The sequence below is a fragment of the Aspergillus heteromorphus genome (genome assembly GCF_003184545.1).
Source record: "Aspergillus heteromorphus CBS 117.55 chromosome Unknown BO70scaffold_29, whole genome shotgun sequence".
NCBI lineage: Eukaryota > Fungi > Ascomycota > Eurotiomycetes > Eurotiales > Aspergillaceae > Aspergillus > Aspergillus heteromorphus.
The window spans coordinates 324,016-348,455 of NW_020290434.1; the positions used below are offsets into that span (position 1 = coordinate 324,016).

At 55.2% G+C, this 24,440-nt stretch overlaps 11 protein-coding genes across 11 annotated transcripts; 10 read left to right on the forward strand and 1 right to left on the reverse strand.

Annotated features, from left to right (window-relative positions):
- The first annotated feature begins 621 nt into the window (after positions 1-621).
- On the forward strand, positions 622-2,365 carry BO70DRAFT_432091 (arylsulfotransferase family protein). The gene is made up of 2 exons (XM_025548290.1): positions 622-1,445; positions 1,502-2,365. The coding sequence occupies exons 1-2, from the start codon at positions 642-644 to the stop codon at positions 2,186-2,188; spliced, it is 1,491 nt and encodes a 496-aa protein (XP_025396108.1). The 5' UTR covers positions 622-641; the 3' UTR covers positions 2,189-2,365.
- Positions 2,366-3,290: 925 nt separating this feature from the next.
- On the forward strand, positions 3,291-3,806 carry BO70DRAFT_343296 (Bys1 family protein; the record flags this gene model as incomplete). Its single annotated transcript, XM_025541413.1, has 2 exons — positions 3,291-3,672; positions 3,712-3,806. 2 exons carry the CDS (start codon positions 3,291-3,293, stop codon positions 3,804-3,806), a joined length of 477 nt encoding a protein of 158 aa, XP_025396109.1.
- A 1,180-nt stretch (positions 3,807-4,986) lies between these two features.
- On the forward strand, positions 4,987-7,191 carry BO70DRAFT_389749 (flavin-containing monooxygenase; the record flags this gene model as incomplete). Its single annotated transcript, XM_025546102.1, has 3 exons — positions 4,987-5,517; positions 5,579-7,030; positions 7,089-7,191. Exons 1-3 carry the CDS (start codon positions 5,441-5,443, stop codon positions 7,189-7,191), a joined length of 1,632 nt encoding a protein of 543 aa, XP_025396110.1. The 5' UTR covers positions 4,987-5,440.
- A 762-nt stretch (positions 7,192-7,953) lies between these two features.
- Positions 7,954-8,650, forward strand: BO70DRAFT_399622 (flavin reductase family protein; the record flags this gene model as incomplete). Its single annotated transcript, XM_025546870.1, has 3 exons — positions 7,954-7,996; positions 8,116-8,215; positions 8,287-8,650. The coding sequence occupies 3 exons, from the start codon at positions 7,954-7,956 to the stop codon at positions 8,648-8,650; spliced, it is 507 nt and encodes a 168-aa protein (XP_025396111.1).
- Positions 8,651-9,061: 411 nt separating this feature from the next.
- On the forward strand, positions 9,062-10,072 carry BO70DRAFT_399623 (uncharacterized protein; the record flags this gene model as incomplete). The annotated part of the gene is made up of 4 exons (XM_025546871.1): positions 9,062-9,237; positions 9,296-9,351; positions 9,401-9,567; positions 9,644-10,072. 4 exons carry the CDS (start codon positions 9,062-9,064, stop codon positions 10,070-10,072), a joined length of 828 nt encoding a protein of 275 aa, XP_025396112.1.
- Positions 10,073-11,236: 1,164 nt separating this feature from the next.
- BO70DRAFT_126837 (alpha/beta hydrolase) lies at positions 11,237-12,258 on the forward strand. The gene has a single exon (XM_025537993.1). It carries the CDS (start codon positions 11,404-11,406, stop codon positions 12,151-12,153), a length of 750 nt encoding a protein of 249 aa, XP_025396113.1. The 5' UTR covers positions 11,237-11,403; the 3' UTR covers positions 12,154-12,258.
- A 231-nt stretch (positions 12,259-12,489) lies between these two features.
- Positions 12,490-14,577, forward strand: BO70DRAFT_399625 (uncharacterized protein; the record flags this gene model as incomplete). The annotated part of the gene is made up of 3 exons (XM_025546872.1): positions 12,490-12,534; positions 12,585-14,333; positions 14,542-14,577. The coding sequence occupies 3 exons, from the start codon at positions 12,490-12,492 to the stop codon at positions 14,575-14,577; spliced, it is 1,830 nt and encodes a 609-aa protein (XP_025396114.1).
- A 79-nt stretch (positions 14,578-14,656) lies between these two features.
- Positions 14,657-15,970, reverse strand: BO70DRAFT_389752 (uncharacterized protein; the record flags this gene model as incomplete). Its single annotated transcript, XM_025546103.1, has 1 exon — positions 14,657-15,970. The coding sequence occupies one exon, from the start codon at positions 15,968-15,970 to the stop codon at positions 14,657-14,659; it is 1,314 nt and encodes a 437-aa protein (XP_025396115.1).
- A 1,923-nt stretch (positions 15,971-17,893) lies between these two features.
- Positions 17,894-18,674, forward strand: BO70DRAFT_399627 (uncharacterized protein; the record flags this gene model as incomplete). The annotated part of the gene is made up of 3 exons (XM_025546873.1): positions 17,894-18,072; positions 18,154-18,324; positions 18,374-18,674. 3 exons carry the CDS (start codon positions 17,894-17,896, stop codon positions 18,672-18,674), a joined length of 651 nt encoding a protein of 216 aa, XP_025396116.1.
- A 338-nt stretch (positions 18,675-19,012) lies between these two features.
- On the forward strand, positions 19,013-21,460 carry BO70DRAFT_343308 (cytochrome P450). Its single transcript, XM_025541414.1, has 8 exons — positions 19,013-19,371; positions 19,512-19,766; positions 19,840-20,468; positions 20,525-20,636; positions 20,696-20,746; positions 20,810-20,835; positions 20,887-20,960; positions 21,023-21,460. The coding sequence occupies exons 1-8, from the start codon at positions 19,068-19,070 to the stop codon at positions 21,081-21,083; spliced, it is 1,512 nt and encodes a 503-aa protein (XP_025396117.1). The 5' UTR covers positions 19,013-19,067; the 3' UTR covers positions 21,084-21,460.
- Positions 21,461-22,353: 893 nt separating this feature from the next.
- BO70DRAFT_365320 (serine carboxypeptidase) lies at positions 22,354-24,179 on the forward strand. Its single transcript, XM_025544036.1, has 2 exons — positions 22,354-22,626; positions 22,678-24,179. Exons 1-2 carry the CDS (start codon positions 22,362-22,364, stop codon positions 24,096-24,098), a joined length of 1,686 nt encoding a protein of 561 aa, XP_025396118.1. The 5' UTR covers positions 22,354-22,361; the 3' UTR covers positions 24,099-24,179.
- The last annotated feature ends 261 nt before the right edge of the window (positions 24,180-24,440 follow it).

Here is a 24,440-nt window from a genome sequence, read left to right on the forward strand (position 1 = left end):
GCGCAGCAGTGAACAAATAATCAGGGTCTCTTGCGTGATGTGGGGAGACGGATCAGCATGGGAGGGAGAGGGAGAGCCTGTCAGAGATGCCAGCCGGTCGGGGAACCGCTGGAACGCTGGAACGCTGGCGAGGCCTGCGTGGCCTGGTGGAGCCTGGCGAGGCCTTGCGCGGCCAGCCTGCCGCCGTGGTGGATATTACTGCCATGGTCCAGCCCAATCACCGCCCCCCCCGGCGGCCCGCCCAGCCTTCCGCCTGCCACATCCAGCCGCCAGCTGTATTCTGCCGGGGATGTCACGGGAGTGGGACTCGAGTGGAGGCGCGAAAGCCTCAAGATTCTTCCTCCTCTCTCCTCTCTCTCCTTCTTCTCCTGGCGATCAGGCGGCCTGGCCGTGGCTCTCCCCCCCCCCCCCTCCTCCCAATAATAATATTTATCTTTGCGCCTCGCCCGCGTGTCCTTCGTTCTTCCTCCTGATCCCTGCCTTTCTTTTTCTCCTGCACATCTCTTCCAGCGTTGATTTCGCCCTGCCTGTTACTTCCTCTCCATAGTGTGAGATAGTCGCTCTTTACCAACCCCCCCCCCCCCCCCCTTCCATCTCCCGGATGTTCCTCTCCCACTCCCGATAATATCCCCCCCCCCCGCATGCCTCGTCTTCTCGCCGCTTGCAGCGCCCTCCTGCTGCTGACCGCTCAGGTCACCGCCGACAACTGGCCCTTCCAAGGATACCGCACCGCCCCTTTCCTCCCCCCGAAAGTCAAAGTCACCAAGTCGGGCCCGACCGACCCCGGCTACATCTTCATCGGCCCCCGCGGCAACCAGCAGCAAGGGACCGCCGCCCTCATCTACGACGAGGATGGCGGTCTCATCTACCAGGGCCCCGAGGAGGTCACCGCCAACTTCAAGGTCCAGAAGCTCTTCAACGAGGATGTCATCACCTTCTGGGCCGGCAACATGATGGACCTGGGCTTCGGCTACGGCACCGTCCACATCCTCGACAACACCTACACCGAGATCTACACCGTCACCCTCCAGGACCACTTCATCTCCCCCGATGGCCTCCCCCGCGACTCCTACATCGACCTGCACGAGAGTCACGTCACCGACCGCAACACCCTGCTCGTCACCGCCTACAACATCACCCAGCACGACCTGTCCGCCATCGGCGGCACCCCCGACGACTACATGCTCGACGGCATGTTCTTCGAGATCGACATCGCCACCAACGAGATCGTCTACTCCTGGAGCGTGCTGGACCACCTCGCCGACATCCCCATCGAGGGCTCCAAGCAGGGCTTGGGCGAGGAGTACGGCACCCCGCAGAAGCCGTGGGACGCCTACCACATCAACTCGGTCGAGCGCATGAACGAGGGCTACATCATCTCGCTGCGCCACTACTGGTCCGGCTTCTACATCCACAACAACGGGACCGTCATGTGGCGGCTGAGCGTAAGTTTTTTTTTTTTTTTTTCTTCCTGCCTAGCGGCCGTACTGACCCCCCACAGGGCGAAGAAGAGGTCGGCGACTTCGAGCTGGACGACCATGCGGTCTTCTCGTGGCAGCATGACATCCGGGTCTACAATCAGACGGACGAGGGCATGGTGGTCGACCTGTTCAACAACGCCAACACGCCCACGGACGTTGTTGCGGCCACCACGGGGCTGAGCCTGTACGTCGACCTGGTCAACCGCAAAGTGTCGACGCTGCGCACCATGATGGACCGGGACGACGTCATCCACAGCGTCAGCCAGGGCAGCTACCAGCTGCTGAGCCCGCAGACGTCGCACGTGTTCATGGGCTACGGGTCGATCGCGCGGGTCAAGGAGTACGACGCGGACAACAAGGAGGTGCTGACGGTGCAGTTCGGCGACGACAACGCGGTGGCGTCCTACCGGGGCTACAAGTGCCAGTGGAAGGCGACGCCGTTCTGGAAGCCGGCCATCGCCATTTTCCGCACGGCGTCCGACTCGGCCACGCTGTTCATGAGCTGGAACGGCGCCACCGAGTACGACAACTGGGCCATCTATTCCGCCCCGACGGTGGACGCGCCCAACCCGACCTTCGTGACCGCCGTCAAGCGCGACGGCTTCGAGACCACGGCGCATGTGACTGGCCTGCGCACGTCGTACCTGCAGGTCGTGGCCCGCAAGGGTAACATCCCACTGGGGTCGTCAGTGATGGCGTACTTCTAGCCAGCCAGCCCTTGCTCTACCCCTCTACTATAGCACCCCTCTCGCATCATCACGGCGTTAGGTGCAACCGCGGAGTCCGTGCATGACGTGCACCTTCTTGTATATATTGATTGACGTTTTGTGTAAATACTGCGTTTCACGGAGATACCATGTGATAGAATAGACTATGCATTGCCCCTTTTCTGCTTGTTGCTTTCTGTACGATTCGGCTACTTGCTCTCACAAACCGGACTTCCTATCTGACCGGCAGGCGCACAGCACAGACACAGGCACAGGAAGGACACAAGAGCCGAGACGGAGAACAGGGTACGGAGACAGCACGGATCTGCGCAGTGACCTGACACGAGGCCGTCGCCGTCCATGCTCGACATGCCCTTCCTGGTAACGATGGGCCGTTGCACTTGGACGGTGTACACCCTCGGAGCGGAGCGGATGCTGGCACGGGCGAGCTGGTGGACACGGACACTTGAAAAGTCCCCAGTGAGTAACTAGGTAGGCTGACATCATTGCGGTGGGTGCACTCGGTGACGGTAGCGGTCATGGTAACCAACGGACACGGAGGCGAGTTTGAGGTAGGTGGGTTGTGTGTGGTTTGTGATGCGTACCTGCAGGGAGTGTAACTGTAACCGGTGAAATTGTCGCATCATGCTTGGCTTGATGGATGGGGGGGAGTCTGTGGGACAGATTTGATAGAGCAGGACAGAGCAGTCGCCGGACTGAAGAATTCCGGAAGAGAGAGAGGACAGGTATATATATCAATCCCCTCGATTCCTCATCCATATCCATCTCGCGCAGCCCATCCTCCCAGATCAGAAGTACCTACCATCACTATCTGAATTGAAGCCAAAAAGAAAAGATCAAAATGCTCCTCCACCTTCTCACCATCTTCCTCCTCCATCTCCTCCCTGTTATATCTGCCTCCCCAATCGCCCTCCCCTCGCTCTCTTCTCTCTCCCTCTCCCTCTCCTCTATCGCAGCCTTCAACCCCAATCCCAACGCCAACACCACAGCCAACATCACCACCACCACACGCACCAAACCCAACCTCAAATCGAACCCTAACCCCAACCCCAACCCCAACCCCAACCCCAGCCTCAAATACATGAACACCCCCTCCCCAACCCCAACCCCAAGCCCCACCTCCAACATCAACATAACCAACATCAACATAACCCCCGGCCACGCAACCATCCTCAACAACTGCACCCACGCCATCTACATCTGGAGCGTCACCAACACGACCTCCCCGCAAACCACCCTCAACCAGTCCCTCTCCTACAGCGAGCCCTTCCGCCACGACCCGGCCTCCGGCGGCGTCAGCCTGAAGATCACCACCGTGCGCAACGGCCTGTACACCGGCGCCCCGCAGACCGTCTTCGCGTATAACTGGGTCGATGGACAGGTGTGGTATGATTTGTCCGATGTGTATGGGGATCCGTTTGCGGGGAGGAGGGTTAGTGTGCTTCGCTACGGAGGCGGACAAGGTGGTGGTGGTGGTGGGGAAAGGCAGGGTCAGGGCGAAGAGATGATTGTTTGGGAGGATGGTGTGCCGCCGAGGGGGAGCCAGGTGAGGGTTTTGCCTGGAGATGTGGATTTGGTGTTGAGGGTTTGTGGGTGATGGTTTTTTTTGTCCTTCTATCGATTTTTCTGGCTGTCTGGCTGTCTGGTGTTAGCTGGGTAGGTGGGTAGGTGGGTAGGTGGGTAGGTAGGAAGCTGGGATTGAGATTGGTGGGATGGGTTCAGATGTGGATGTCTCTGGATTTTCTCGCGGGTTGATTCGAATTCGAATGATGGGGACCTGGCCTGAAGGGGTGTTGTTAGCTGAGAATGAGACTTGCAGTTGCAAGGGAGATGGAGGGTACCTGTTTCCTGTTTCTCTATCTCACTGTATCTCTGTCTCTGGTGCGTTCTTTCCATGTGGTAGAAACGGTAGAACACTAGGGATGGCATGTATGTCAGGAAGAGTCTCGAGAGATGGGATTCTATTCTATTAGTGAGCTGGTTTCTGCTCCACGGAAATAATGGGTGCCTGTCTACCGAGGATATCGATATCGATATCGGGAGATGCATTTGGGTCTGGTCTCGCGTGATGGAGAGAAGAAGCCTTGTATCCAGATGGGCTAATTCGGATAGAGTCCAGGCAATGGCTCAAGGCCTCGGAAAAAGGATCCCGGGCGCGGGGATTGGTGACTTTGATTGGGATGGGTATGCCGAGTAAAATCAGATAGCCCTACGCCATAGATCTACGTTCTTTATTAGGCCTGGTGCATGCAGTAAGGAGCACCCGAGGCAGCGACAACATAGATTGACACAACGACCTTCTTTCTTGATTGGCTGTGAGGTATAACTATGTAATGCATTTGTTAGAGGGGTCATGCAACATGCCATGTTGGGCGAAGCTGTAGAATCATGGGGGCGTGAAGGGAGGCAATCCAGGCATATTCAAACTCATGGAGACAGCATCGCTATAGTATACATACTTCCCTTGCTGGTGGCACCAACTTCTGACCCAAGAAGCCTGCAAGGCATGATGTACCTGGAGGCAACGCGCAGGCAGGCTGATAGTATTGATGAAAGTCAAGGTCGATTGCTAGTTTATTACAGTGCGTATCGGCAGGCTTATACATGAGATTGAGATATAGATAGACAGGCAGGGAGGCAGGGAGGATAATGGTTCCGAGAGGGGGGTTCGTGCATGAATAATACAACAAATAGCCAGAGTAGCCTTGATAATGCAAGGACTAACTAATCTGGTATAAAAGTTATAAGAAAGAGCTAAATGGCAGTTCTATTGGGTACTTGAATGACTAGTGCAGGTCATCGCTGTTGTCGTTACTATAAGCAGTTGCTTGCATGCATGAACCGAGGAAACGCTAAAACAGAATAGCTGGTCTCTTTTACCTACCCAGGCCATTGATGCGTTCAGGAAATTATAACCACATACATTCACTGGCCAGTCGCGGAATAGTCATGGGATCACAGGATATTCAGTCATGATTAGAACCATATAAATCCATCCAACCTGTTGCGAAATAGCCATGACATCACGCAGTGTCCGGAATGCAAAATGGAATTGCCATCAAATCGGGCTCAGCTGGTTACCATATAATAATGGTGTATAAAAGGACGATTTCTTCCGGTCATTGTTTCGTCGACAACACCCGATTAAAAATACCCAAGGCAGCATCAATCGTTGTTTGGATATCATTTTACTAGCCCCACAGTATCGTTTTACTACCCCCAGTGTTATCTATGCATCAGACTATGAAGCCCGACTTCGACGCGATTGTAATTGGTGGGGGCTTTGGAGGAACCCGGATGTTATATCTGTCTGTCTACCCTGCCTTCAGTGTAACAGTACGCATCGGGCAATACTGACGACACAGTTAGCCTGAGAGAGAACGGATTCAAAGTGCGCGGAATCGAGCGCCACCAGGGGTTGGGTGGAGTCTGGCACGCCAACCGCTACCCGGGCGCGCGTTGTGACAGTCCGCAGCCCTTCTATCAAATCCACGACGAGACGTTGGTGGGCGGTTGGACATTCTCGGAGAGATTTCCAGACCATCACGAGATGCGAGAGTACTTCCGATACGTCGACTCCAAGTGGAACGTGAGCAAGGACTTTGACTTCGGCGTAGCCGTCGTTCAAGCCTCGTTCGAGCGGGACCTTGTCTGGACCATCTGTCTTTCTGATGGGAGACGCATGACCACGCGATGGTTCATTCCGGCGGTTGGGGTCGCGTCCAGGCCATCCTTGCCAGAGATCAAAGGCATCGACCAGTTCCAAGGCGAGCTGCATCACACCGGAGACTGGCCACTCTCGGAGGTTCCCCTCCAGGGCAAGCGAGTTGCCGTGATTGGCACCGGCGCGTCCGGGGCGCAGGTCGTCGCTAGAATTGCGCCCGAGGTGGAATCCCTGACGGTATATCAAAGAACACCTGTGGTGGTGATTCCAGCGTCCCCGGAGTCCAGCCAGGATTCAAACCCGCATGCTGTCCCTCTGACACCGGACGAGACTCGCGCCGCGTTCCAGCGTTCAGCGACGTCATTCTCCGGCGTGGACTATTCCTTTCAAGATCCCGAGTCGGTAGCCATCGGATCGCCCCTGCGAGACATCTTCAACATGCGCCTCTACAGGGAAGGAAGTCTCGGGCTCGTGTGGGGCAATTTCTCAGATATATTCACAAACAGGGAGGCGAACAAACAGCTGTATGTCTTCTGGGCGACGCAGACGCGTGCGAAGATACGAGATCCCGTCAAAAAGGAGATTCTCGCGCCTTCCAAACAGCCGTACCCCATTGGGATCAAGCGTGCCTGTTTCGTGGACAACTATTACGAGTCATTCAACCGGCCCAACGTGGATGTGGTGGACATCAGAGAGGCCCCATTGACAGCGATCACGAAGACGGGCATACAGCGTGGCCCAAGCCACCGCGAATTCGATGTCATCATATGCGCGACGGGATTCGAGTCCCAGACGAGTGGAATAACCAGGTTGAATATCACCGGTCGACACGGGGTGCCGTTGGCCGAGGCTTGGAAAACCCGCGTCACCTCCTACCTGGGGATGACGGTGCCTGGGTTTCCTAACATGTTCTACCTGTTCGGGCCGCAGGGCCCAACCGTTAAAGTCAATGTCCCCACGACCGTCGAATGCCAGGCCCAATGGATCCTGTCTTTCTTGAAAGTGCTCCGAGCATCTGGTGTGAACTGCTGTGAACCGACACGTTCTGCAGCCCACGAGTGGCAGGAGGAGCTGAAGCGACACTGGGAAGACTCATTGTACTTGGGTACGGCGCTGTGGGAGGCTCGCAATTCTTCCGACCAGCCTGAGCCGCTTTGGTAAGCCTCTCTCTCCACAGCCATGCTGGCGATTCATATACTCATGCCATCCGTGCAGGATCCAAGGAATTCAGAAGTACCGCCAATTTCTGCAGAAGACCCAAGCGCGCAACTTCCGCGGGTTTGTCGAGTTGCGGCAGAGGGACTCTTCCGTGCTTTAACTGTTATGTCATCCGAGGCACGCACAAACATTGGAGTGAGCGTTCATGGCTGTAGGAGTTTCTTTTTGGCGGAGAGAGAAGTGATTTTATTGCAGATATAGAAGAGTGCCATTTCGCTTCCACATTAGAGCCAACAGGCGAGGATTCTTCGTGCGAGAAAGAATTCCTGGTGCGTCTTGCCGTCTGTGGCTCACCTCAACAACGATAGCAGAGGTGTGGAAGAACGATCTGAGGTCATGTCGGCCAATGACATGCCTATAGAGAAAACGGGCTTTTGAGGGGGCTGGCTTCGGGGTGTCAAGGGGATGATGAAAGTATGCTGAAGCTAGGGCCTTCGTTGCCAAGCCGCTCTGGGCAGTAGGGGTGTCGCTTACTGTTCCGATTCCGCCCGGCAACTACCAGTTGGGAAGGCGGAGAGCATAAAATGATAGAATTGGGGAATGGGGTGTGCAAATACCGGCTCATCTGTGTAGAAACACAACAGCACAACATATTGGTAGACGCACTCGGCTGAACCCCATACCCAATTCTTTCTTCTTTCTTCCCCATAGCAAGGGATGTCTCAGATGGCAGCATACGGCGACGACGGCCATTGCATCTATCGATCTGCAGAGGCAAGTCGGCCCCATCCTCGGACCCTTTACGCCTGGGATTGGTAAGCATCAGAGATTGCGACTCGCAATGAGTCAGTTAGATCTTCTCAGTCGTTCGCAGTTCCAGAACCAAGCCAGGTGCCTTTGCAGTCAATTACTCTTCATCAAAATGACTACGTTGGTGAGGTGCGTCCGCCAACCACCGCAGCAAAGTAGGTCTCCGGCACATTCACAGCTCCAAGCAGAGATTATGATTCACCAGGGCAATGCCTCTTTACAAGGGCAGCAAGCATTCGTCCTTGGACAAATCATCGACTGAGTTCCTCCACAGCAACAGCGGCACCCGATGACGCGACAGCACGCGCGAAAGCAAACTACAAGATCGTGCAAGACCACGGCAACTTCAAGGAGATCGAATCCAAGAGACCTCGGTTCGACCACGCAACCAATCACCCTACCTAGACTGGGAGTACGGCCAAGGGGTACCGGACGGCGGCGCCAGCGCGAGTAAGAAGCACCACGAGATCGACCCCTACGCCGCAGACCGCCCCATGATCAACAACTACCGACTGCTGGTCTCAGGCATCGCCCCGCGACCCATCGGCTTCATCAGCACGGTGTCCGCCGACGGCCAGACCGAGAACCTTGCCCCGTTCAGCTATTTCCAGGCGATGGACCATGACCCGCCGATGTTCATGGTGGGGTTCTCGTCGCGACCGGGCCCGGTGAAAGACACGGGGGAGTGTGTGATCAACACGGTGTCGGAGAACATGATCGAGGCAGTCAACGTGACGTCGATTGACGCACCGTATGGGGTATCGGAGTGGAAGGTCTCGGGTTGCACCAGGCGGCGAGCTCGACGGTGAAGCCGGCGCGGGGGCGGGAGTCGGTCTTCTCGGTGGAGGGACAGGTGGTGGATGAGGAGTTCAGTCACATCGATCTGCATCTGTTGAGGCCGGTGGGGCAGCTGGGGGGGGGGGGGGGGATCTCGTATGGGCGGATCACGTCGACATTTGGCCGGCCACGGAAGAGGTGGGAGGATGGAAGTGGTGGAAAGCGGAAAGCAGAAAGAAAGTAGAAAGTGAAGAGGAACAGGTGACATCATGAGGCGTGCCTGAAGGGGCTGGCTCCACTCCCGCCAAGACTTTCGGCCGACGCGGACTTTCCTTCTTCCCGCTTGTTGTAACCAAATGCTCCATCTGCCATCCGCCATCCGCCATCCGCCATCCGCCATCCCACCCTTTGCGTTGCTAGTGCCGGCACTCAACATCGCAGCCATGTCGCTCTTCCTTGCATCGGCCAGGGCGACTCCATCGCGACTCCTTCAAACCACATTCACCGCGCAACGCAGCTTCAGTACCCCGAAATCCTCGAAGCCATGGCCGCGGAAGGAGTGGTTGTGTATGATCCGTGAGAAGCCAAACACTGCCAAATTGAGACAACGATATCTCGGGTAATTTCAATCTGCATCTGTTGTATGATGGTCTACCTTGGCTCATGCTATTGTCTAGCCCTCACCTCAGGAGGATGAGGCGTCTGTCGGAGGAGAACAAAATAGTGTCAGATGGTCAGTTATCACAGCATCGGGGTCTGCAGTTGGCTGACCCAATGTCCAGGCAATATGTGTCTTGCGCATCCGGAATATAAAGGCGAGAAAGTACCCACTACGGGCAGTCTGATCACCTTTGTTGCCGACTCAGAAGCGGACGTTCGTTCGCTCATTCAGCAGGATGTTTTAGCGGAGAAAGGTGTCTGGGATGTGGAAAATGCTGTTGTGGTTCCGGTATGCTCCTGGTGGCGTTGGTAGCCAACCGATATCTTGGTATGGTAGGGCGCTCATGCTGATCACTGGTCTGTAGTACGTTGTGTCTTTCCGCTCCCCAATCGACTACACAGCAAACGAAGTCCTCGCAAATGCCTTTAGTTTAATGGGGGCATTGCAGCCTTCGGCGGCGAGCACAAAAAACAAACGCAAATTTGTCTTGTCGAGCTCTGAGAATATTAACAAATCCGAGGATGGCTCCATAAATGCGGAACCGGATGCCAGCGTCGCCGAGTCGAAGGGCACCCCAGCGACTGAGACAGCGTCCGGCTCTGACAAGGCCGCGCCCGAAGATGGAAAGCCCGTTGCGCAGGATGCTGAGACGGCGTCCGGCTCTGACAAGACCGCGCCTGAAGATGGAAAGCCCGTTGCGCAGGATGCTGAGACGGCGTCCGGCTCTGACAAGGCCGCGCTGGAAGATGGAAAGTCCGTTGCGCAGGATGAGAAGGAAGCCGATCACAAATAAGCGCTTCCCTTAACACCGACCCGTGGGGTTTGCCGTGCGAGGGCTTGCATGGAATCTCATCAAAGGCCCGGACGTCAGCAAAGATCATCCGGGATTCAACCTCTCATCGGATTCTCAGGTCCATCGAACTAGCCTTTGACCCTACCAGATCTAGTGGCCAGCAGATGGGGGCAGGCTAGCTATAGAATGGATCAACCCAGGAGAACTTCTGTATTATACGTGTGCCCACTTTCATTTGCGGCGTCGCCATTCGATATATTGAACAAACGTTTTCGTCATTCCTTGCATCTGCTTGGTATATGTTTGATGCCTATCATCATGTAGCATTCCTGTCGTATGCTGGGTTGGAGGGGACTGAACTGCAACATATTACTCTTGGATCCGCCAGGATTGCGTTTACTGCATTCCTTGATTTATATGGCTTGCAGTGCAAAACCCCAAATACCGTGAGACCATGATGTTTCAAAACCATGCTCGATGCGGGGAATAGTATATATGGGGAAAAGGGAGTCTGTGCATCTCTGATGTGGATTTTCTAGAAGCCAGTCAGGCTACTAACACATGACTGCATGTAGGCCCACAGGATGTTGAAGTGAAGGCTACTCCAGCTGTCAAAAGACTAGTCGAGGGCCGGAGGAATAGCAGATGCGAAATATGGTTTCGAATGAAGCCGACGAATACGTTTTCCGGCGACGCTTTGCTAACCCGTCGCCGGCAGCGCAGAAGGCTACAACAGTGAACTACTGTCGCCTGGAAAGCTCCAGATCTAGACCACGACGGAGTATGAGATTGCTGACGATTACAAATCTCGATGGAAGAGGGGCTGCAGTCGGAAACACGTCGAATCGCAACGAGGAGAAGAAGAGGGGATCGACTTGGATGGCAAGTGATCAAGTTGATCCATCCTGCGGGGTTGAGACAAGGTATCTCGATAGCTACCTTGCATTCCGTTGGAGGCCTGAGCGTCTGAAACCCATCACTAGCCGTACCTGGTAATCGTTGAGTCCGCCAGGGTTGTGGTACTGTTAGGGCTTCCCTCGTCTATGCAGCAATTGTCCGCCAATAAAGACAACCCCATGCATCGCGATCGGGCTTGCCAATATGGGCAATGTACTCGCAGACGTCACCGCGGCCACTTTGGCACGTCAGTGGTCAAAGATACTACCCATATCCGGCTGCATGACCAGCTGATCGGAAGTAGTACCAGGGAAGCATCGATCTTCAGGCCGGCAGTTGTCCGCAACCGGTCGTCTTGACTCCGCAGCATATAAAGCCGCGTATCCAGACGGGCAGAGTGGGATCATGAACCACTGGATCCATCATCAATCGCCATGGCCGACTCAACAACCATCCTTTTCGTACCCGGCGCCTGGCACAATCCAGACTGTTTTGACCTTGTCGTGCAAGTCCTCGAAGCCGCCCACTACAAGACCGACAAGGTGCACCTCCCCTCCGTCAACGCGCCCACACCCCTTCTCGACTTCGCCCCCGACGTCACCCAGATCCGCACGCAGATCGAAAAAGCCGCAGACGCAGGCCGGAAAGTGCTGGTGGTTGTGCACTCGTACGGAGCACTGCCAGCAAACGAAGCAATCAGGGGCTTAGAAATGGCGACACGGAAGTCCCAAGGCCTACCCGGCGGCGTCTCGCACTTATTCTTCTGCTGCTCGTTCGTCATCCCGGAGGGCGATTCGCTGATCAGCGCGTTTGGGGGGAACGATCTTCCGTGGTTCTTGGTTGCGGAGGACCGCTTGCTAGTTGACCCCGACACGCCGGAGTTCGTGTTCTATAATGACTGTGAGGAGGGCCAAACTAAGAGTGCGGTCGCGGCGCTGCGGACGCACAGCTATCAGACTTTCCTCTCTCCTTGTACCTATGCGGCGTGGAAGCATGTCCCCAGCACGTATCTGTACTGTCTGCGGGACGAGGCCATTCCGATGGCCGTGCAGAGGATGATGGTGGAGGAGACTGCTAAGGGGTATGATATGCGTACGGAGACTCTGGACGCGTCGCATAGTCCTTTCTTTAGTATGCCGGTTGATATGGCCGAGGCGATACGGCGCGCTGCGGAGAGGGGGTAGTTGATTGTCGACGCTGTTCTTGATGATATGTGTTCGGACCATGGAGGCAAAAGAAGAACTCCACTTGCCGTGGCCCTGGGGATGGTCCAGCACTGTCAACAATAAACGCACCCGAGGGTTCATATTTAACAGGAAGGACATACTGGGAGGTTGACAAGAAGCACCAGGAGCGGTCTTCGATGAGTATTCACTAGATAGATGGATAAACGTTAATCCGAGCAGTGGTGGTGCAAAGGATCGCTGTGACTAGCCTCGAATCTGACTTCATCTTGCTTTGGCTTCCTGCTTACAGGCTCCAGAAACGGACCCCGGCAGGGATCCACGGCTCCTGCAATCATGGATCGACTGCCGCGCGAGATTATGGATATAATATCCGGATGTGTAAGTGATCAGTGCACGATACAGTGACCTTCGATCTGACTGAACAACAGAGCTGCGACCTCTCCAGAGAGAGCCTCCAGACCCTAAGCCTACTCAGTCGGGACTGGAATCAGGTCGCCCAGCCCTACCTCTTCCGACATCTGGTCATTTGTCCAACAATAAGCGAGAAGGATCTACTCGAGAAGATAGACCAGCTCCTCAGCTACAAGACTATCCTCGCGCACGTGAGACAACTGAGCCTCATCACTGTGCCCGACGATAAAGCCAGAAAGACGATCAGCTTCGCCCCAGTCCATCGTTACCGCGACTTCTTCTCGGGGAACCAAACGATGCCCCGAACATTCGGCTACCGGGGCAGCTGGCCACCTCTGGTCGATCTCATCCGCGAACTTCCTTGTTTGACGGAATTCAATTTTCTCCTCCGGTATCGGAATCCGTCAGAATTGCTCGAAGCCCTCCGTCAGTATCATCCGGCGTGTCGACTGTCCATGTCGAAGTCGACGACCCCTTTACGGAAAATGCCCTTGGAAGAGGAACTGCTGAGCTCGCCCGCGCTGCATGCCATTTATTTGAGATACGGTGAAAATGAAAAACACAGACAATATGTCGAGCCTCCCGATAGAAGCCTATTGAAATTTACTGCCCTCGCGCCACATCTGAAACACGTCGGCGTCCAGATTGATGGGATTAATGGGATCAGCGATGCCTATCTGGACAATCCAGACCCACAAGAGGACTTACCAGAGGTGCTGCCAGCACGCTCCCCACGTGCCAGTCTGGATTCGCTTTCTTTCTGCATCCAGACCAGGCTATCAACCAGGCAATTCGCCGACTGGCACGCGGCTACTGACTTCTCACAGCTCAAAGCCTGGACAATCGGGTGCATCGAGGAGTCAACCCTTCCTCGAGCCATCGCACAAATAAGCCCCTTCAGCCAACTCGAAGGCTTAACCCTAGCGATATACCCACCCACCCCGGACGAAGACCCAGGCTTCTTCCTCGCCCTGGAGACCATGTTCGCAAGCCTTCCGCCACTCAAACACCTCTGCCTCCTAGGCCAGTACAGCCCCAGCTTCCTCCACGCATTGATCCTTAACACCCACGGACAATCCCTCCTCGGACTCAAACTTCACGGCAACAACCAATTCTCCAACTACGAGCACTACCGCCTCAACCACAAGGGAAGCAGCGGACAACTCTTCTCCGCGGACTCCATCGCCCAAATAGCCGCCCGCTGTCCCGCCCTACAGGACCTGAGAATCGGGATCCAGCGCGACCGAGGATCCCGGACAGAAACAGCCCTCTACACCGCGCTCGCGCAATTCCCCTCCCTGAGAACCCTAGACCTAGTCCTCAACTGCCTCCCCGCCGTCACCTCAACCAACTCGCCCTCCCCCCCACGTCCCCTCTCCGACTTCGAAGCCTCCCCCACCCACTGGCGTGACATCCCCGTCTGGCATGTCCGAGACTGCGTCATCAACTGCGCCATCGACGAGGACCTCGCCACAGCCATCTTCTCCCACATACTAAATAACCAATCCACGCGCCGCCTGTGCGAGGTACGGCTCAACCCGCTTTATGGCCACTATAACCAGGCGTATGCGCACGGTGAACCCACCAGGCTCTGGAAGTTCAGACAGGGCGATCTTCATAGACTGCTGAGTTGGTTGGGGTCGCCGTGGTTGGTGGAGCGGGTGCCGTTTGTGGGCGTCCAGGCGAAGAGGGTTTCGCGGAGTCCTTGGGCGTCGTTTGCGCCCGTGGAGCCGCGGGAGAGGATGGTTGGACCGGCGTCGGAGGAGGTGAGGAGGCTTTTCACGTCGTTGTGGCCGGAGGCTGGGGGGCAGAGGGGTGGTGGGTCGGTTGGCGGAGTTGGCCGCTGCAATGAGTGTTCTTTTTGCGTTGGGAGTGAGGCATGTTGCGTTTGGATTGGGAATCTGTTAAGGGCTCGTTGCGATGATGCTTTCGGGTCTATTCATTGAATCAATGCCAGATATTGATCCCATACAGAGCTTGGGCTATGAGGTCATACACGGCCAGAGGTGATTAAGACATATCAACAGTCGCAGAACAGCGCCGAGACACATTACCCACGATATCCCCCATCATCCTGAACCCTCTACCCTCAAAACGCAATACACTCAGTATCATAAATCGGGACCGTCACCGTGTACAACGTATCATCAAAAAGATCGGTCACGGACGCCTCAACATCAAAGACAAAGTCACTCGCAAACCAGTACCCATTCACGCAGTCCCCACTCCCCTGGGAGAACGTCACCCCAGTGCTGGTACTCAGATCCAGGTCCCCATCAACCGAGAACTCATTCACGATCTCCGCCTTGGCCTCAATCCCCGCTGTGAGATCAATCAGCCCATCAAGCACATTAACCCCAATCGACAAATCGACATCCGCAAACGGATTCAGCTCCGCATCCACCTCCGCCGACAAATTCGCCGACGCGCCGTACGTGGGCGTCCAACCAGACGTAGTCGACTTGCTGCTGTCGAGCAGATCGAGGTAGACCTTCCCGTCTGCAATCTGCGCCGATACATCGGCAGTGGCGGTCGCTTCGCCGGAGATAGCGAACTCAACACCGACCCCGAAAGTGAGAGATGGTCCGATGGTGAGGATGCCGGCGATGTCAAGGGCAGACACATCCAGCGCGTCGAAGGTATAACTCCACAGATCGGTGGAATACGACGCCTTTGCCTCCGCGGTGACGCTCACATCCGCATACAGACTGAGATCGAGTTCCAGGTACAGCGTGGTCGCAGTGAGATCAGTCAGATCGATATCCACCCCGCCGCTGAGATCGATCGTGGTGCTGAGGTCGACATCATTCACGTCGATAGTCAGATCGGTTATGTTGACCAGCTCGCCGGACCATTCGTCCGACAGCGTGACCACCACGTCGCGCTTATTGGATGCGGCTGCCGTGCAACTGAACACGATAGACAGCAGCTCTGCCTCATCCTGGAAAGAGCTCGCAGTGGCTGAGGCAGTGATGGTCAGGCTGGTGCTGTCGTTTGACAGCGCACTGACGGAGTATACACCACCCGAGTTGACGGAGGAGCACGACTCGATGTTGTTTGTGAGGAGAACGAGGTCGGATGCCGACCAGTCCGACACGCTCTGCTCGTAGGCGCTGCTGCTGGAGAAGGTGATTGAAACGTCCGAGTCCGTGCATTCCACCGAGGAGATCGTGGAGATGTCATCGAGCACGACGGTGGGGAGCTTCATCTGCGCGTTCAGAGTGGCCGCTGCGGAAGAGTTCGTGGCCGCGTAGTACAGCGAGACGTTGTATGCCGGGGCGATGCTCTCTGAGAGAGTGGTGGCTCTGCGCTGGGGAGATGGGTAGAGCTGCTGCGTTGGGGCCGCGGAGCAGCCGGCCAGGAAGAGCGCAGCCGTAGCTGCTAGGGTTCGGGAGAACATCATGATTGCAGCAGGCAGTGGGCAGGATGCAGCGGATGAATGGATTTCAGAACCCCTACACAGGAGAACAGATCTGGGAAATGTTCCCGGACAGAATATCAGATTATATAGTCGATCTTCCCGAGTGCTTCTTGGCCTTGCAGAGCATTGCGCAATGCAACCCGTCCCTTCCAAATAAATTAACTAAAATTAAACCCCGGTGAAACATTCATCAGGCGACTGCGACTCCGACACCGACACCGACACCAACTGCAACAACGAGCGGACGGAACATGGGGCACGGAGGACAGGACAGGACAGGACAGGACAGGACACACCCATCACCTCCGAGCCCTAGCCTAGGTAGTCTCGATAGTTCAATAGTCCACAACCACTGACCATCTCCATAACGGCCCACGCTCCGTAAAGAACCCATCCCGGAGCCAAACGGGGAGCTTTCAATCCCTATAGCGGGCGGGTGCCCCTCATCCATGGGATGGTGGTGGTCCGGGCATGCACTGGTGTTTTGGGGTGTGATTGGTGGTGAAGGGTGGTTTTAATATATTTGGACTGTGGGGCTAGGATTGATGTCTTACTACGGAGTGGTACTTAGTACGTGGATGTAGGCGTTGACATGTGAATGGAAGGGAGGAGGGGGGGGATGCCGGGGGATTGAGGGCTGGGGTGTTGGTGTCATGCCATGGATTTGAGCAGTTTGGTGGAGGGATGGTCGGCTTGGGTTGGGCGTGGTTGTGGTTGGATCGGACTCGGAGAGAAGGATGAAGGTTGAAGGGTTAAGGGTTGGTTAATTGGAGTGTACTGCGGAAGGGGAAGACCAGCGGTGGAAAGGGGAAGGGGGGTACGTACTTACTCGGATGGATGGGATGAACTAGACTATCTAGGTAGTTAGGTTAGTTAGTCTACGGAGACAGACCGTTTGTTTGTATCTGGACGGCATGAGGGGCCGATGCGATAGTAAGACAGGCAGATCGGCAGGAACTCGGAAGTTGAAACAACGGATTGAGTAAACTTCAAGACAGGATGGTTGACTTGACATTTTAAAACCCCTGCTATGAATAATATCTTCCGGGAAGAGTTTTAGTTCCTGCCTGGAGATACCCAGACAACTTGACTTGGGTTTGGGCTTGTACTTTGTTGGGGCGTGGGTGATACTGACAGGCACGGCCCAAGACAGGGAGGGACATCATTGCTAAATTTGTCCCTGTCTGTCGGCCGTCTTTAGCACCGGGCTAACCGGCCATTACCCGTGGTTCACCGTCGTCTGGTTGATCTAATCTGATCCCCCCCTCCCCCCCCCTTGGGCCGCCATCTGCGATGACTCGGAGGGTGAGGATGCTGCTCTTTAGTAATGGAAATTGCGCGAGTACTATATTGTGACTCTTATTGTTCTTGAAGGCCCCATACCCATTTTCTAGCAAGACTTTGCTTGGCTGCGATTGTCATGTGGTGAGATCGTTTTTCTGCGATCGCCATGGGTGGTAAAATGATAATCAGGACTTTCCAGTTGTCTGTTCGCAAGAAAGTACAATAGTAAGAAAGACGATAGCCGTTGAAGCTGTTAGATCCACGTTGTCTGCCCCGGATACAGAACTGACAAGTATGCGGGAATACTCCACGAAACAATGGGCACCAGTAAGTTACTTCGGTCCCAAACATAGGTAGCGTTCGCCCCATCAAGAGTCAAGACCGCCGCCCTGTTTACTATGTCTGGTAAACCCTAAATCCAACTTCAAACTACCAAGCCTACTCCTCGTTCCCACAACATGCCCGATATACTGCTGGGTATGTAAGTCTCTTATACTGCTGGGTATGTAAGTCTCGTGGACTGCTCCTATGTCCCCCGAAGTATGAAGCGTATATACCGAATGCCTGGTCAGTTTCAATTGACGAACAGGATATTGCTTTTTCAGGGACCAACCCTGCGTCATGGGGCTTATCAGCCAACCTAGGACGAGGCTGTACCAAGTGGACTGCGGCTGGGATGATATTTTGGACGCGATATCGCCTGGTCGTACTTGTTCTGTTCCCCAGCTCGGATGTCCAGTTGCAGACAGCCTCAGGAGAAAAGAACTCATCAGCGTCACATCTTCGGCTCGACGGCATAAGTATGTCAGCTGCTAAGCGGCGGATCAGCCTCGTGAGAAGCGCTCTTCAATCTACAGCATCACTGACATATCTGCCGACAGCGGTCGCAGGCAACGAGCTTCATTAGGTCATCTTATGCTCACTGCAATAGCCACCCCTGCAGTCTCAGATTCTCTCACACCTGTGGACGTGGATCCCCCATCAGATTTCGGCCCCCTCTGGCAACAAGCCATCCGGGAATACGAAGAGATCACCGAGAGAAAAGTCATCCCGTTAGAGCCAGTCAATAATGTGGATGCAGTGCTGCGACAGACTCGAAAGACGGCGTCGTGATTCCGCATCCATCGTCATGATCCCGAGTACCAAAGCATACAGCATACACGGCTGGACGGCACTGCTGGTAGCCGCTCAAAGCGACCAGCCTGAAGCCATCAGTCTATTGCTCCGGAGACATCCCAATATTGTCTCGCAGCGATTTCCATCCGGCGCAACCGCAGTCGCGGTGGCAGCCGAAATGGGCAGCGATAGGGCCGTAGCAGTGTTACTGAATGCCATGGACAAGGATGATTCAGGATCTGGTTTGCTTACTGCGGAGAAGGGTTCAAGGCCGGTGGATTCTTGAGTTGGTTGGAAATATCTATCCTGTATCTGCACTGTACCTCGTGGTATAGATGATTCGGAGATGATGGAGATTCTTCCTGATTGATTTGCCCTTCAATCCAATATTGCATTTTCCAAGGCCTCACCAAACCTTGAACACTGATACTTCTGATATTCTTACAATTGATCACTGCCCTTGGATTCTCGCCGAACCTCGGTGCATATATTGATGTCGTACCACACGGCCCTTCCCCGCGGACTCCACTCCCCCGCATCAGCCTAAACCAGCCGATCCAAACAGGGTTTATTAATCATCTCTTGCCTCCCCCTCAGCCTGGTCCTTCTCTCTTCTCTCCATCTCTGATATTCACCTTTGCCAATAACCGCCATAGCCCAAGCATCTTCAGCATAGACGATGGTTTTAACTTCCCTGGCCGTCTTATGGCCAGGCCTAACCGACCAATCCTCCTACCTCCTCCTCGCAGCCCTCATCGCCACCACCGCAACTTTCCTCCTCCACTTCCTGGACCCTCTATCCTCCATCCCGGGACCCTTCTGGGCCCGCTGGTCACCCCTCTGGATGATCAACCACTCCCTCAACGGCGACATGCACCGCACCATGATCCACCTCCACGACAAGCACGGCGCCCTCGTCCGCACAGGGCCAAAGGAGGTCAGCACGTCCGATCCATCGGCGATCCAGGAGATCTACGGTTCGTGTATCGTTTCGTGTCGTCTCGTTTCGTTTATACTCCGACCTCACGGGGCTGTGTCACCATGGGCATCGGTGGAGGATAGTGTCTGTCCGGATGGTGTCCGGCGTGAAACCAAACCACGTGATCTAACGAACAAGACACAGGCGTCGGATCCAAGTTCATGAAAAGCGACTGGTACAGCGTGTGGCAGGGTCGACGCAAATTCGACCTCTTTCCCGAGCGCGACGCGAAGGTGCATGGGTCGCAGCGCCGATTCGTGAATTCGATTTACTCGATGAGCGGGTTGAGGGAGCTGGAGCCGTATCTCGATGATGTGTTGAGGGTGTTGCTTGATCGGCTGGGGGAGGTGGATGGGAAGAGGATCGATATGAGCTATTGGGCTCAGTTGTTTGCGTTTGGTAATTGGTGATATATTCGGGGGTTGTGGTACTCGGGGAGGGGGAATGTGGGCTGATTATTGTTATTTGATAGATGTAATCGGTGAACTCACTTTCTCGAAACGGTTCGGCTTCCTTGACACGGCCAACGATAAAGGAACCTTTGCGCAGATTGAAAGTGCACTTCAGTCTGCCGCGTGGATCGGACAGGTGCCCTGGCTATACTGGGTGCATGATTGGCTGGCGCCGTGGATTGGAAACCACCTCGGAATCACGAACCGGAATGGCATCCTCCGGCAGATCGCAGCGAAGGAGGTCGAACAGCGCAAGACCAGGGATGGCGCGCACCGAGACATCCTGGAGAAGTTGATGAAGGTGCATCGCAAAACTCCGGAGCAGTTCGATGGGACGGCCGTGTTGTCGATGGCATCGAGCAATATTTTTGCTGGGAGTGATACCACGGCTATTTCTATCGGGGCGATCCTGTATTATTTGTGCAAGTACCCGGATTTCAAAGCGAGGCTGGTGGATGAGATTCTGGCCGAGGCGAAGGAGGGGAGCATTGAGCGGGGACTGGTGCCGTGGGAGGTCGCGAGGAAAATGCCCTACTTGCAGGCTTGTATCCATGAGGGCTTGCGGTGTCATCCGGCCGTTGGGATGTCCATGCCACGGGTTGTGCCGGCGGAGGGCATTACGGTAGATGGGAAGTATCTTCCCGGTGGGGTGAGTTTGCCTGGCCTTCGTGAGATTGGAATAATTGATATGCTAAAGTGGGATAGACCGTCATCGGAGCCAACCCATGGGTCGTGCACCGGAACAAGCAGGTCTTCGGGGATGACGCGGATACCTTTCGACCCGATCGGTGGCTCGAGGATGATGCAAATGTAAAAGGTGGGATTTAACCACTATGGACCCTTGTATGAGGAATTGCCATATCTGACAGATAGCAGAACGATTCTTCCTTGCATTCGGGGCGGGATCGCGAACCTGTTTGGGCAAGAGTGTGTCTTCTTCAATCTCTGTGGCGGGAATTGATCCTTATGAGCGACGCTGACTGGCTCTAGGTTTGAGTTTGATTGAGATCTCCAAGGTGAGAGACAAAGTATTCAACTGTGCTTCTGACATTTGCTGACATACCAAGCTTTTGCCGTGCTTATTGCTCGAAAATGATATGGAATTCGCGGATCCTAGTGCCGATATTGTGGAAAGCTGCTGGTGAGTTGGTAGTATAAACTGGTTTGAATTTATCAGACCAGTACTGATTTAATTGTATGTAGGTGGTTTGTGAAGATCCAAGGGCTGTTCCTCCGTTTGACACGGCGGGAGGGCTTTTCTTGAATGACCGTGTATTGGTTATCGTAAAGAGACGAGTTGGTGTCGCAAATACCCCGTTCCATGTTGACAGGGAGCTTAGCGGCGTACCTACGGCTCTATATAGTGGAAGACTACTCATTACGAGCAGTACGAGTCGGGTGTTTAGAAGTCCTCTCCCAAGGATCTCTCTCTGATTATCTACTGGGATCGGTGAATTCTAGCAGTGTCGATTGGTCTATCTTGAACGAACCTCGGTTAGTACATAAGAGGTGTAAAGGCTTTGAATGAAGTCCTCCTTTCGCGCAGTGATCATCCTGTCAAAACGGCACTTTGGACCTTTCTTAATGGCACATATCATACTTCTCTCTGTCATGCGATTCCTACTTCTTCCGGAACATATTTCATGGTCGGTTGGCTGGGTACTTCGTGCAGATTCTCAGAATGCATATTGCTGTGCTGAAGAAGAGATTTGAGGTTTTCCATCCGAAGGGTCAACTGGCAAATGGAATTGCATCGTGGAATTCATCCACTCCGTGCCTTGGCAGTGTTGACCTCCTAGAGACAATCAATTGCTACAGTGTTGATATTCTCTGCCAAGTAGCATATGTCCAGTAGCAGAAATCGCTGAATCCAGGTTTGAGGGAAGGCACAGCAGCAGGGAGGGCCCTTGTTATGTTGTGGATATAATATAATCAGACGGTTTTTACCTCTCCCGCCCGGTGGCAACATCAGGCGAGTGCTCATCAAATGATGCAGCTCCAGATCGTCATATATTAGTAGGTATTTCCAAGCATCCACCGATAAGTATGCCGCCTGGGCCGTGAATGAACGAGGGCAATTTACGTAACTGATGATGGCATAGCTGCATTTCCCCGCGAACATGCCGGCTCTCGAGCGGACTTTGACCGCATCTCCCAGTGACTCCGCCGGCGTGCATCGGCGTCCGCCGGGGCAGAAGCGGCCAAAGCTTGAAGTTATTCAGAACCAGTCCACCCGCCAGTGGCGTGATCCGAACCAATCCGCGCCTGGTCGGGTTATCTTGGGGGAACCTGGAGATAACCGGCCGGCCATCGATTGGACGGATGAAGCTGCCCCTTGAGGGTGGGTTGCTGTGCGGCCGAGGAATGCGGGACGGTGACGATGTTGAGGCCCGTCCGATTGGATCCGGGACGGCCGGGGGTCCACTGCCCTAAAAGACCCCCCACGACCAGCCTCCTCGCCGCGAGATAACAGCTTCCCATACATAAAAGACGGCCGCGGTCGTCCAGTGAATCTTCCAGCTAGCTGCCCGTCCCTGTCAACATGCGGTCTCTCTTGTTTGCGGCCCTCCTGGGTGCCGCCCAGGCTCAATTCGTGACCCCCTCGAACCTCACCCAGACCAAGGGCCATCTCGATCTCTCCGTTCGCTACAAGCAGGTGCCCAATGGCATCTGCGAGACCGATCCCAGCGTGAAGAGCTTCTCCGGCTACGTCGATGTCGCCGAGAACGAGCACATCTTCTTCTGGTTCTTCGAGGCCCGCAACCAGGAGCCCTCCGAAGCTCCCCTGACCGTCTGGATCAATGGAGGCAAGTTCACCCCCCCCCCACAGCCCAACCACCACATACTAACCTCCCCAGGTCCCGGATCATCCTCCATGATCGGTCTGTTCCAAGAGAACGGCCCCTGCGGCGTGGACATCAACGGCACGGTGTACAACAACCCGTACTCGTGGTCCAACGCCAGCAACATGCTGTACATCGACCAGCCCGTGCAGACAGGCTTCTCCTACAGCATCCCGGTGCCCGGCTACGTCGACCCCTCGACCGACAACGTCATCGCCCTGCCTTCCCCCTACTGCCCTGAATACGCGACCGACATGTCCTGCGGCACCTACTCCTACCCTAACGTCAGCCTAACCGCCAACACGACCGACAACGCGGCCCCGAACTTCTACAAGGCCCTGCAAGGCTTCATGGGTGCATTCCCCCAATACTCGCGCGAGAGCTTCCACTTCACCACCGAAAGCTACGGCGGGCACTACGGCCCCGTCTTCAACGAGTACATCGAGCAGCAAAACGCGAATCTGCCCAAGGGCGCCAAGAAGGTCCAGCTCGCCAGCGTGATGATCGGCAACGGCTGGTACGACCCCATCATCCAGTACCAGGCCTACTACAACTTCACCGTGTACCCCGGCAACACGTACGACTACCTGCCCTACAACAGCTCCATCAGCTCCCTGCTGTACAACAACCTGTACGGGCCCGGCAACTGCCTCGACCAGCTCTACGACTGCGCCGCCCGCGGCATCGACGAGATCTGCAGCACGGCCGACGACTTCTGCGCCGACGAAGTCGAGTCCATCTACGACGAATACCTCGGCCGCGACGAGTACGACTTCCGTGAACTCACCCCGGACCCCTTCCCGTATGAGTTCTACGTCGACTACCTCAACCGCGCGGACGTGCAGGCCGCCCTGGGCGTCCCGATCAACTACACCGAGAGCAACAACGCCGTCGGCCTCGCCTTCTCCTCCACCGGCGATGACGGCCGTGTAATGAACACGACCCAGGACGTGAAGAAGCTCCTCGAGCAGGGCGTCACGGTCGCCATGTACGCCGGCGACGCGGACTACAACTGCAACTGGCTCGGTGGAGAAGCCGTCTCTCTCAAGGTCGGCGCCGCCAACTTCAGCACTGCGGGCTACACCAACATCTCGACCTCGGATGGCATCGTCCACGGACAGGTGCGTCAGGCGGGCCGGTTCGCGTTCACCCGTGTCTACGAGAGTGGGCACGAGGTGCCATTCTACCAGCCCTTGTTGGCGCTGGAGATGTTCTCGCGGGTGATTGGCGGCAAGGATGTCGCGACGGGTAAGGTGGATGTGGCCCCTGGGTATCAGACGAAGGGTCCCTTCAAGAGTACGTACCGTGAGGGGAATGCGACTATTCAGTGGGAGGTGTTGGATGAGTCGGCCACGTATAATACCACCCTGAATGGGCCGAATCCGGTGGCCAAGAAGGCGAAGAGGCATGGCGCGGCCTTGAGGTTTCAGATGTAGTTTGGATATGGAGACTGTGGAGGATGAAGGTGGGGATATGATGTGATGTAGTGATGTATATATGATGAATGAATAGTCTTGTACCCCCACACTTCTTTCTATTATTGAGAGGCATAGTTGCGTATACCTTGGTCGAGGCGGTGCAGCAGGAATGTCTGGACACTGGAAACGAGTACAGCGATGCGGCTGCGGGGAACAATCAGCCACGACCCGTTGTTAGATCGAAGTTGTGTTTTCAAGTTGCTTTCAAATCGCAAACCCCTTAGGTATCAGGGACTGTACCATGAAGTGGATTGCTTCTTGCCGCCATTGTTGACCGTTCCTTGCTGCTTTCTTCTTTCG

What these genes read in the sequence shown, in the direction of transcription:
- BO70DRAFT_432091 (XM_025548290.1), top strand. Translation starts at nt 642, where the DNA reads ATGCCTCGTCTTCTCGCCGCTTGCAGCGCCCTCCTGCTGCTGACCGCT. An exon ending in CCGTCATGTGGCGGCTGAGC is followed by an intron (nt 1,446 to 1,501) that starts GTAAGTTTTTTT and finishes GACCCCCCACAG; the next exon opens with GGCGAAGAAGAGGTCGGCGA.
- BO70DRAFT_126837 (XM_025537993.1), top strand. Translation starts at nt 11,404, where the DNA reads ATGGCCGACTCAACAACCATCCTTTTCGTACCCGGCGCCTGGCACAAT.
- BO70DRAFT_343308 (XM_025541414.1), top strand. Translation starts at nt 19,068, where the DNA reads ATGGTTTTAACTTCCCTGGCCGTCTTATGGCCAGGCCTAACCGACCAA. An exon ending in GGCTCAGTTGTTTGCGTTTG is followed by an intron (nt 19,767 to 19,839) that starts GTAATTGGTGAT and finishes GTTATTTGATAG; the next exon opens with ATGTAATCGGTGAACTCACT. An exon ending in GATATTGTGGAAAGCTGCTG is followed by an intron (nt 20,961 to 21,022) that starts GTGAGTTGGTAG and finishes AATTGTATGTAG; the next exon opens with GTGGTTTGTGAAGATCCAAG.
- BO70DRAFT_365320 (XM_025544036.1), top strand. Translation starts at nt 22,362, where the DNA reads ATGCGGTCTCTCTTGTTTGCGGCCCTCCTGGGTGCCGCCCAGGCTCAA. An exon ending in GACCGTCTGGATCAATGGAG is followed by an intron (nt 22,627 to 22,677) that starts GCAAGTTCACCC and finishes TAACCTCCCCAG; the next exon opens with GTCCCGGATCATCCTCCATG.